The 12659-nt window shown below is 33.6% G+C and overlaps 1 protein-coding gene across 2 annotated transcripts in view; it reads left to right on the top strand.

Annotated features, from left to right (window-relative positions):
- The first annotated feature begins 3646 nt into the window (after positions 1 to 3646).
- Positions 3647 to 12659, top strand: part of STAG2 (STAG2 cohesin complex component) — a 71543-nt gene continuing 62530 nt past the window's right edge. For both annotated transcript variants that reach the window (XM_007448344.1, XM_007448343.1), the window contains exons 1-3: positions 3647 to 3690; positions 7114 to 7192; positions 10571 to 10735. In XM_007448344.1, coding sequence (XP_007448406.1) covers positions 3647 to 3690; positions 7114 to 7192; positions 10571 to 10735 — 288 coding nt within the window. The remainder of the gene's footprint in view (positions 3691 to 7113; positions 7193 to 10570; positions 10736 to 12659) is intronic.

Genomic DNA, 12659 nt, shown 5'->3' with positions numbered 1-12659 from the left:
AGGGAAAGAATTAATACACCAGCTACTTTAAGTGCTTCCCCCTAACATGTGGGTTCTGCGGGACCTTGTTAGTTTTGTAGTTTTTTATTTTCTATCTTGAAACCACTTGGGATTGAATTAAAGGACCTTTGAAACAATCATTCTTCTATAAAAAGAAATCAGAATTACTTTAAGTTTTTTAAACAATATCAAAGAAAAACGGGTTGTTTTTGTGTATTTTTACTTTTTTGGCGGTGGGTGGACAATTTTAATCAATTAAGTCACTTTTTGGAGTTAAGGATGCAAGCATAATTATATATATTTAGTATATATTTGTGTTTATGTGCTAGAGTAGTAGGTATCCAACAGGTTTTCAGAAGTGGAAGAAGAAAGTTTTTTTGTTATTGAATTAGTTAACTCAGGATCTAAACTGAGTAACAGGCCCTAAACATAGATTCATTATAGATAACTTGAAAAGTATGGTGATCAAATTTCAGCGTTTAGATCTCTGTTTATATCAAAAGCATTACTGCTGAGAGCATTTACTTGAATTTAAGGTATAGAATTAAAATATATATAATCACCTATTTTTAATTTTAATAAATCTTTAATGGCAGTGTATTACACACTTGAGCCTAAGGAAGTGGTTTTACTTTAAAGTATGTTATTCAACCTATCGATAAATGTGTTTGCTTAGTTTTCAGTAGGGAGAAGCAGAAGCTAGTTGTTATTGGATGTATTTTTTCCCAAAAGGGAAATAGTGATTGAGAGTTAAAGCAAATTTTATTTCTGTGCTTTATCCTCCAAAGCTGTTGGAATGTTAACTCTCTTATAGTAGTTATAGAGAATTGGTACAAATGCTAAAAATCTCAGAGCTTTCCTTTGACATTAGGTGAGAGCTCCACCTTGTGATCTTTGAGCATATTTCTTAAAAATTAATAACCTACATACAGTAGGCCAGAAATGATGTGGTGAGTTTGATTATTAAACTTATACTTTTATTTGAGCATTATGTATTCTTACAGTTTGGGGATTCCCAACTTAGGTCAAATGGCATTAAGTACATTTAAAGACCTTGTTTGTGAATTTTTTAATGAAAATCTTTGGGGGAAGCAAATTGTATTTATGTATAGCTGTAGACATTTAAAATAAAAAGGGAAAAATTCGAAGTTCTTCCTGCAGATAAAGTTTATATTCTTGAAGAAAAAAACCGCAAACCAATGCTAACATATCCATTGTTCCCCCTACCCCTTTAAATTACACAACAACTTTAATATATATAATTTTTTTGAGCTATGAAGAACTATTTTGGTGGCAAATTGGTTATTTAGAGCATGATTACAGTAGTAAAAACTAAAGATACATGGAATTTAATATTATGTTTAATAATAGGTTGCATCAGAGGAAGGTGCCTTTTCCTAGAAATATATTTTCACATTTATTGTTACAGGTAGTTCCATAAGGGCAAGGATCATTGTTCTCCTGTTCACTACTGTATGCCCAGTGCCCACTGCTGCATTTGGCACATGGTAGATACTTTTACTTGGTTGGATGGATTTTTAATATTTAGAAACTTTTAAAAACAGGTGTTTCACTGGGATAGGGAGTTGGCTAGTTTAATAATTTTTTCTAAACCTATCAGACCCTGGCATGATATTTCCTTTTAAAATACAGGCACCTTGTCTGGGAGACTCACATCTTTATAAATTCTGTTTTTCTTTTGTGTTTTCTTTGGTTTCTAATTACCAAGTACATGTTAGTCTAGCCGTACTTTGAGAAAAATAAGTTGACCTGGCAAGACTTCTTGTACACTAGAAATTAATTCTGTGCTATTTAGAGGAATGTAGTATATCATACAGTACCTGTTTTATTTAGTGCTCTCTGCTTTCAGAGCTGATTCATTCTTTATGTCCTTTAGTAGAATACATTTATGAACTATCTTTAAAGTCTGCTTAAAAACTGTATATTTAAGGAATGCATCAAGTTTGGTTTTATAAAATGCTTAGAGAGAGAGGGGAGGGGACAGGTAGGCAGACAGACACAGCAAGCTCTTTATTTCCATCTTGCCATCTAGATGACCTGATGTGTTGGTTAGAACTTATTATCTCTGTACCTCTCCAGCTCACTTAAAAAAACAAAATTGTTCTCTTTTTAAAAAACAGTTTTCTTTTTTAAATTATTTGGGATTTTTAGGAGGCTAGAGTGTATCCTACATGTGATGGCAAGTCTCAGAACTCTGATATACTACTTAGATAATTCCTTAGGTTACAATAAAAATAAAACCAAATTAACAATTAGTGGTCTTGGAGGGGAACAATCCTGGGACCATGATTTAGTGTGAGAAGACTATACTGACAGTGATATCTAAATAAAGATTTTACAATATGAGTATTCTTCAGAAAAAAAGAAACTCAAAGTGGTGGTATAGACAACCCTTGATTAGGGCTTAATTTGTATATTATTGATTCTTGTTTCTCCTCTTCATTATTTTGCTATTCATAGTAGCTTAATTAGAGTGAGCAAGGAAATGCAGTGTTTTGAACTTTTGTATGTTAATTACATATTAGCAGCCATTTATGATGTTTTTTCAAGATTTAAACTTAATGGAAAAATTGAATGATCAGTTTCTTGTATAAAGTTTACTCTGCTGGAAGAGATCATTAGAAGTTCATCACTATGTGATATTTGAATATTTATTATTAATTGGATATGTTTAGTCTTTAGGTGGCCACCAAGTATGAAATTTGCTTGGAAATAAAAGCATAAAATTTTAAAAGAAAGTTATACATAAGATTCAGAGCTTCAAACCCAGTCTATTTTCTCTTTTTTGTTATAGATTTGTCATTTGCTTTTAGGTCACTCTCTTGTTTAGGAACTGCATCTTCCTATGGCCAAACTTACTTTGGTCACAAATGGCATTCATCTATTGTCCATATGACATTATTGGTATTTAAATTGATTATAAGTTCCTTGAGGGAATGGATCAGAGCTAACATTTTTTCCCCTTTCCTGTTCAACGCAGGTGGTATTATCATGAAGTGTAGTTATTTATTAATAAGCCAGGCTTTTGGACCGTATGTTTCTTCTATGGTAGAAGAACCTGTTTTTAAAGTATTTTAAAATTATATCTTAGATTTTTTTTATTAGCTCCTTTTAACTATACTGTACATCATAAGCAGAAAGCTATAGAATTTTCAGGCGTCTTGTATTACAGTTTAAACTTGTCATAAAGATTTTAGGATGAGTAAAAGTCACATTCTGTTCCTAGTTAGGGTATCTGTCTTTTTAAGCCAGGCTGGAGAATCATAACAAATTTTAAAAAATAATTGTAATAGAAGCTTCTTTCTTTGTATTTGTTGTTACTGTCATGGGGCTACAACAGTTGTAACAAATCCATATCTAGAAAAAGCAGTCAAATACAAGGGAAAGAAATCCTTATTTACTAAAACACATTAGCAGACACTTGGAAATTTAGTTTTGGGGTAGATATCCTTCCCAATATTTTTGGTGTGTTTATAATAAATATGGCGCTCTCCCCCGCCCCCCGGCCCCCTGTCCCTTTTAAAGGAATTGTCTGTCTTAGAAGAAAGAAGCAAACCATCATTTTACCCACGTAAATATATGAATATATTTCTGACATTGGGGCATCCCAGAAGATGATAAAGAAATGATAGCAGCTCCAGAAATACCAACTGATTTTAATCTACTTCAGTAAGTATATTATGATAATCTCTAAATACTCGTTTTTTCCACAAAATGGGAACTGTATTAACTTCAGTTAAAGTTACTTCTGCTTGAGAAGATATAATGTTTCAGTATAAAATAGCATGCATACTTGGAAATAGTTTATATCAATGCTTATTGGGTTTTGTAACAGTAATTCCATGCCTTTTTTTGTAGTATATTTTATAATTTAGATCCTGGAAAATTTATTATTTTTGCTGTTCAGTTCTTTGAGTCCATACTTGGTTTTACAATAGCAACTGTTTTGAAGGGAGTGTCATGAAATTCTTAAAATGTTAAGTGTTCTCATTAGTAAGGAATATATACCATGCAATAGTATTTAGGATGTAATGTCAGATTACTGTTTAAAATCAAATGACAGGCTAAAACAAACGTAGGAGGGTAGGACATGCTTTCCTTTTTTTTTTTTAACCCCCCAGAAACAAATTATATGCTCATTGGTCCATAAAGTGACTTCAACATAGCTATTTTCTTTACCCTTGTCTTAAAAGCTACTACACTCCTTATTCAGCTTTTATTCTCATTACTCTTTGGTGTTTTGATGTAGGAAAGAATTTGAGCTGCTATATGCAGCAGTGGTTTTCATACTAAGCTCCAGTTTCATGAGGTACCTAAGAGTGAACCTTTAAACTGCTCGTGGATCCCCATTAACTTTACGCACACATATACCACATATTAGGGTCTTTATAAGACTTGATTTAAAAACCTGGTTGCAAAAAATTTTGAAGACAGCAGATATCCTTGTACATAGTGGTGGCCAGTGTCTGCTTTTGATGTTTTATAGATTTTCAGTTTTTAAATAATTGTATTATTTTCAGAGTGTTAAGGGTCTGCTGGGATATTGCCAATATTTCAAAGTATGATTTTTAATGTGATTTTAATCCCAGTTTATATTGACTCTACTTTCAGATTCTTTTTTTTTTTTTTTTTTTTTTTTTTTTTTTCTTTTTTTGTGGTACGCGGGCCTTTCACTGTTGTGGCCTCTCCCGTTGCGGAGCACAGGCTCCGGACGCAAAGGCTCAGTGGCCATGGCTCACGGGCCCAGCCGCTCCGCGGCATGTGGGATCTTCCCGGACCGGGGCATGAACCCGTGTCCCCTGCATCGGCAGGCAGACTCTCAACCACTGCGCCACCAGGGAAGCCCTACTTTCAGATTCTTGAGGAAAATTTCTTGTTTTTGTTTGAGGGAGGATATGGGATAGTCTGAGAAAAAAATTAATTTTTGGTTTGACTACTATAAAATTATCTTATGAAATTTCTCAAATACATTAATACAGTAGAGATAATTAAAAAGGTTTGCTTTATAAACTAGACTGTTGACCATTAGAATATCTCGAGTAATTAGAGCCTGAAATAGGATAATGGATAAGAGGGAATCGATGTTGTGGAGGTACAATAGACAGTATTTGATTGGGTATGTGAGGTGGGGGCAGGGTAGAGAGAAAGGAGTGGAAGATTCAGTCATGTGATGGATGGCTCATGAAGTTTCCAGCCACTAAAAGGTGAACCCAGTATACCCCATAAACATATTAGCATATGTTAGTTTCACCTAGGATAGGTTTTTGTTGTTGTTCTTTTGATCTTAAAAACAGAAGGAAGCATTAGAGAAAGACAGACTCACAAGAATATTTCTTCTCTGGTTGGGGATATTTTAGACTCTTATTACCCCATTTACTCACTTCAGTTTTCTTCAGAAGGCTTTCCAGTTAGTAATTAAGCCTCTAGTGGCTCATTCTTTTAGTTGGGATAGCCTGGAGATGAGGATTAAGAATGTAATTGAGCCTTTGATTACTCTTTGGCCATCAGAATATTGGCAAAGACTAGTGATTGCAGACTTAGAGCATTTACTGAGCTCTCTGAGAGCTAGTATCTCACAGATACCTTGGGGAAGAAAGATTACTTACACACCAAGATGTTTAAAACCATTTTCAAAAATTTTTTTGCAAAGCCATATAGGCATGTGGGAAGATTATTGATGACAACAGTCTTAAGATGTAAGAGGCATGAGTTTCAAGGTTAATATTAAGTAGTCATTCAGTTTTGGGTGCATTAACTACGGGAAATGGTGTTTATTACAGGCTCTTTTCCTCGCAACATTATAGGACATAGTTAGGATTGCCACTATCTTCAATACATTGTTTAAATAACTTTGTAGGTAAGTGCTATAAATAGTAATTTTTCCCCCTGCTAGCATCTTAACCATTATTTTAGATTTATAAAGTATTCCTAACTCACAGCCTCTGGACAACTGGTTATTATAGCAATAAAAATGGAAATAGAAGAAATCTAGTTAGAGAAGACTAGCTTTAGAAAGATATCCTTTCACTTTGATTCTGTTTATTTTAAACAAAACCGACAATAATTTTACACATTTAAAATGGTAAAACCTTTATCTTTTATGTGTGTTGTCCAGTTCTAAAATCCATTGTGACCCAAATATTGATACTAAGTATGCCTTGCCTTAAGCATTTAAGTGCGGGTCTATTACTACTATTTAGATAGATAGACCCATGTTTACATATATAGGAAGCATCACACATGTGTATTTAAATTGGTTTACTTCCATTTTGCCTTAGAAAATCCAGATTATACAAAGCACTCCTCCTACTCCAAAATGAGGGACAGTTTCTTAGAACTATAAATCTATATTTTAGAGATTAAAGAGACTTCAGAGATTTCATTCTTTCCTGCATAAACATTGTTTGTAGATGAGGAAGATTGAGTGGTTGTCAGTTGTCCAAGATCACAGTTTCCTAGTACCGTATTAACTAGAACCAGTTTTCTTGACTATAGCTCAACAGCTTTTTGCTTCATAAAGGATTTTGATCAATTAGTACACTTCCCTATCCTGTTGATTTAGTTTGTAAAAATGTTTTACGTATATTCTTTCAGAAATACATGTTTTGTATAGTTACACTTAGATTATGAATATTTTTGTGTTATATAGGAAAGGTCATAAGATCCTTAATATTGCTAAAATTCCCTAATAAAGATTATCTCATACCTAGTGCTAAAATACAGTTTTACCTGAACACCATGGTCTTTGAATCAGAAAATGAAACCAGCCATTCCAATAGAACACCACGGTTCCTAGAGTTAAAAGTTTGAGAGCCTCTGGTTTTGTTTTTATGCTTTGGTTAAAAATTAACAAAATAAAAACATGCTTAGATATTTGTGTTTTAGATTAATGTTTTTGTGTTATATAATTTTAAATGTTTGGTAATATGCTACGATATGTTGCTTTGGGAAAGCATCTTAATTATATTTAATGCTAATATAGTTTTGTAATGAGTTAACCAAGCCTTTCTTTTAGAAAATATGGCAAAATTTGGAAACTCCATCTACATTTCTAAGGAAGGTTTTAAATAATTGCTTATCTTTTTGTCATAGGGAGTCAGAAACACATTTTTCTTCTGACACAGATTTTGAAGACATTGAAGGAAAAAACCAAAAGCAAGGCAAAGGAAAAGTATGTATAGAATGTGTCTTTATTTTGGTTCTTATGGTCATAAATATACATATATGAATAAATATAATTATATACTATATATAGTTGTTTTAGTTATGTCTCAGATGTTGTTGTCTTTTAAAAATGCTTTTTTCCCCTGAATGCTATGGCAAGCCTTTGAACACTTCTACTATAAAGTTGAAATTAATACGTCATTGTTTCTAGTAGTTTATTTTATAAAGCATAGTATGCTAAGCAAAATGTGGTATTCTGTTGGCTTTATTTTTATTTGTACATGAGCAGTCCAATGTAAAGCAAATCAGTAAATTTCTTATTCTAAAGCACGCTAAAAATGTAACCTACAAGCGTTTAAGTCTAATGGGTTACTGTTGACAGTGACTCGTTATAAGTAATGTCAAGGATAAAAACTAACAAAGTTCTGAGTCAATAGAATGCAAGTTTAGAGTACGAGTGGGTAGCCTGAGAGGTGTGGGTAACTTACTGAATGGTTAAATCATTTTGCTATTTTGGAAAGTAACGTTTGACTCCGTGCATGTGTAAATACATTGTGCAAAAGATGACTTGCTTTTGTTCAGCATTTTCTTTGCCAAAATGAATTTTGGATTTATATTTTCTCATGACACATTTACTTTTTTTTTTCTCCCTTTTTTTTTTGATGATTCTCTTATTTATTTTTATTGGGGTATAGTTGTTTTACAATGTTGTTTTAGTTTCTACTGTACAGTGAAGTGGAGTTCCCTGTGTATACAGCAGGTTCTTATTAGTTATCTATTTTATACATATGTGTATATATGTCAATCCACATTTACTTTTTTTTTTTTTTTTTTCTTTTTTTTGCAATACGCGGGCCTCTCACTGTTGTGGCCTCTCCCGTTGCGGAGCACAGGCTCCGGACGCACAGGCTCAGCAGCCATGGCTCACGGGTCCAGCCGCTCCGCGGCATGTGGGATCTTCCCGGACCGGGTCACGAACCCGTGTCCCCTGCATCGGCAGGCGGACTCTCAACCACTGCGCCACCAGGGAAGCCCCCACATTTACTTTTAAAAAGTCTAAATAATGCAGAAATGTACAATGAGCAAAGTAAAAATTTCTCATTTTAAATATGTAAACATTTTTGATGAACATACACATGTATATATACACCTATATATAAAAATGCACATAGAATTTTACTTAAATGGAATCATACTGTGCAAACTGTTTCATTTGCTTTTAAAACTTAATGGCATGTTGTCAGCAGCTTTCCTATCAGTGAATTTTTCCTGTCTGTAATTTTTAATGGTGTCATAGGATCCCATTTTATGTATGGAACATAATTTATTTAACTAGTCCTTGGAATATCTTTTTAGAGTGCACATAATCCATGTGTTTCATAATTTCGTATGCATTCTTAGTCCCTTAAAAAGTGGTAGTTTGGTGGAGGGGAGAGAATGTGAATGAATACAAATGTTAACTCATGACTATCCAAAGACAGCCATAATTCTAGCGGGTAGTATATGCTTATTCATTAGAAAACCACTTTTCCTTGTTCTGCAGTCATCTTTCAAAACCAAAACTCTGCTTTTGGCTTTAATTTGCAAGCTGGGATAAGACTTATAGTGGCATCTGAATAGAGTAGCCACTGTTGTGAGTGAGGTGTTAGGCGTCAGATCAGTGATTTATTATAACAATAATAATGTTTTGACCCTATGCTATGTATGTTCCATGCACTGTGCTAATAATTTTACATGTTTTCTAATTTAATATTTGAACAACCCTGTAGATTAGAAAACTTAATTTTTATAGATAGATAGGAAACTGAGGTATAGAGAAGCTTAGTCATTAAGGATTTGAGCCCACATCTGTTGAAAGGTGGTATACTCTTAATCCACTATAGTATACTACCTCATAGTCTTTTTTGTTTTTTAATAAATTTTATTTATTTATTTTTGGCTGTGTTGGGTCTTCATTGCTGTGCATGGACTTTCTCTAGTTGTGGCGAGCATGGGCTACTCTTTGTTGTGGTGCACGGGCATCGCAGTGGTTTCTCTTGTTGCAGAGCACGGGCTCTAGGCACGTGACCTTCAGTAGTTGTGGTGCATGGGCTTAGTTGCTCTGCAGCATATGGGATCTTCCTGGACCAGGGATTGAACCCGTGTCCCCTGCATTGGCAGGCGGATTCTTAACCACTGCACCACCAGGGAAGCCCCTGAAGTAGTTCTTAAGAGTAGGGTGGTTTTAGATTCTTGAAGAAGGAGAAAAGACCCTTTATGGAACAAAGTATAGAAACATACAGACTGTCAGTGGAAGTAAATTTGTAGATCTGGCTATAGATCAGGGATCTCAAACTATGGCCTGTTTTTGTACTACCCACGAGTTAAGAATGGTATTTACAGTTTTAAAGGATAGTGAAAATAAAGAATATGTGACAGAGACAGTATGTGGCCTGCAGAGCCTTAAAATATTTACTATCTGGTACTTTACAGAAAGTTTGCTGACTGTTGCTCTAGATCATAGAAATGGGTAGATCTAAAAGAGACCCTCGGAATCATCTATTCTAACCTGTAAAGATATTGATACAACTCTGGCATTTTAGAAATGAGGACTCTGAGTTGGGGAATGACTTTTTTAAAATAATAAGGTATAAATGCTGTTGGAGGTCTTTTATATCTGAGGCATGTAGGCAGCCTATTCACTGATTTATGAAGTCCCTCCACCCAATGTTAACTTTCCTATAAAGGGGCTTCATTTCCATAGTGTTCGTTAATTGAACTTTCATGATAAATAAGTGCTGGAGGGAAGGCCCAGAACAAGAAAGAGGTTGATATACTTATTCATACTGTTTAGAATTCCTTTGTCAATGCACTGCAGTGATTTATAAGACTAACAATAGACATCAAGTTAAAATGTTGAATTCATTACGAGTTACTTATTTCATAGAGTTTTGTTATTCTTGCTGCCCACTACAGTCTGCACCCTAAAGCACAGTCCTATGAAGTAGGCTCTTTTTTTTTTTTTTTTTTTTTTTTTTTTACTTTTATCCTCACTTTACAAATTAGAAAATCTCTCTGAAGCACAGTGTGGTTAAGTAACTTGCCCAAGATCACTCAGCTAACAGGAATAGAAATTTGGGACTTAGGCAGTCTGTCAGTCTACAGAGACTGTGCTCCTAACTGCAGTGTCATATGAGGTATATGGTAGTATAAGTTAAAAAAATTGATACTACAAAGAGGCTGTCACAACCATATCATTTTATTATGACGCATGTGTATGGCACTCCCCTTTAGGTCAGGTTTAAGTGTTTTATAATTATGCACGCTATCAGCTGCTCCTGCTGTAGCTTTATTTTGAACTCTCAAGGATAAGGATATAACTTAAGCAACTTGTATTTTTATGCAGACTTGTAAAAAAGGCAAAAAAGGCCCAGGAGAAAAGGGCAAAGGTGGAAATGGAGGAGGAAAACCTCCTTCTGGTCCAAACCGAATGAATGGTCATCACCAGCAGAATGGAGTGGAAAACATGATGTTGTTTGAAGTTGTTAAAATGGGCAAGAGTGCTATGCAGGTAATGTTTATTGTGTTCTTCCTGGTTCATTTGTACATTTTGAACTTAAGTGAGTTATATAAAATATATCCCTGATTTTTCTAATTGTGTTTAAAAAATTTTTAATACTGCGTATTAGAAAAAAGCAACAAACTAGTCAGAAAACAAGGGATCTATTCAGTCATAAGACCTTTAAGTTGTGTCTTGAGTCATTTTCGGCTGCATTATTTTCCTTTAATGGCATATAATAAAAAATATGTCAAAAAATATGCTGATGTAAACCCTGACTATGACATTTCAGTTTCCTTTGAGTTTATGTAGTGGCTGTTAAAACATGAAGTTCTTTGCACATACAGAATTCTTGGCTGAGTGACCTAATGTAATCACTGTCCACTTTAGTGAATTCTTTTGATCACTGTTGTCTATTACAAATTTTATTACATGTGCTGTTTCTTACCAGAGGAGTACAGAGTTGGAGTCATATTCATGTTAAATCATCCTAATTTTGTTTCTTCATAATTTTATGACAGTAGAAGCATTTCAGCTTTACACTGGAGGCTAAACCCATATGGTTTTTAAAAATTGAATCAACACTATACTCAATATACACGCTTAATGAAATTATTATTTAATTTATCAAAGCTATAGGGAATAGTTTTTTTCCTTCATGGAATTAACTTTCATCTACAAAAGGTACACATGGATGGTTTAGGGAAGGCTAGTCATTAAACTTTTTGTTATTAATGAATAACTGAAATGTAAATCTTGATTATAAATATGCATTTATCTAAATATGTATGGTTTTGTAAATAAATTTTAAAATATCAATTGGAACTAATATCAATTTTTTACACATAAAATGAAAAAGAATTGTTAGCTTTTGAACTATCACCACTTGTATAGTGCGACGTATTTTCTTAAATTCGAATTCACTGTCACTTATCCATATATGGTTAGCTTTCATAGGGTTGTGATTAGGATGTGGATTTTATTTCTTGTTTAATGTTTTAAATGATTATTTTGTGTACACATTTGAAAGAAATAATGTCTTATTATATTACTGTGCTATGGTTTATTTAGTCATTTCCTAATTTAAAAAATTATCCTCCTCTCTGGTTCCCATTTTGGGTTAATTTTATTGAAGGGATAAATTATCTCTGTTAAATTGTATACCATTTCATTACTTTCCTTTTTATATTTATATTATACTTTTCTCTATAATATTTTGTTCTAAGTGGTTAAATGCATTTTTTTCCTAATATCTTATCATTTTTGTTAACATCAGAAATCTCAACTTATATCTGCAGCTAATTAGGCTATTCTATTTTTGTCTAGTCTGTAGGGTTTTTTTTTTTTTTTAACTTTTTGGCTCATCAGAATTTTTTAATAGAAAATGTGAGGGCTTAGCTTTATATTTCTTTTTGTTAATGGTATCTCAGTGTTTAAAGAGTGAACATTTTTCTTATTTTTGTGTTGCTTATGATTTATCATATGTTAAGATTGTACCTCTATGCCATTTGTTTTTCTAAGTGTGATTTCCCGCTTAAAAGCAGTATATCCACAGTATCTCTCCATTGATTTCCCTGAATCATCTCTCCACCTCCAGTTTGTTTTGTGTACTCCCACTTGCGTTATCTTTCTAACACCAAATTTGATCAAGGAAGTCTCCTGTTTACAAACTTCTAAGAGTTCTTCCTTATCTAAAAGTTCCAGCCCAGATTTCCTTATGGCATACTTGCTGTTCTCTAGCCGCCATATGTTCTCTGCCCCTAGACCTTTCTTTTTGTTTATCTTACTGCCTGGAAAGTCTTATTTTTCTCCCTTCCATATCACAGGATTGACTAATTCAAATGTCACTCTTTTTTGGGGAAATATTTTTGGACTCTACCTCCTTCTCCCCTTGAATATATTTCTTATTCTTCTCTTTCCAGTAGAGCACTTAGTA

This window comes from Lipotes vexillifer, unplaced genomic scaffold (genome assembly GCF_000442215.2).
Source record: "Lipotes vexillifer unplaced genomic scaffold, Lipotes_vexillifer_v1.1 scaffold1524, whole genome shotgun sequence".
In the NCBI taxonomy this organism is placed as follows: Eukaryota; Metazoa; Chordata; class Mammalia; order Artiodactyla; family Lipotidae; genus Lipotes; species Lipotes vexillifer.
This window is presented reverse-complemented; position numbering and strand designations above follow the sequence as displayed.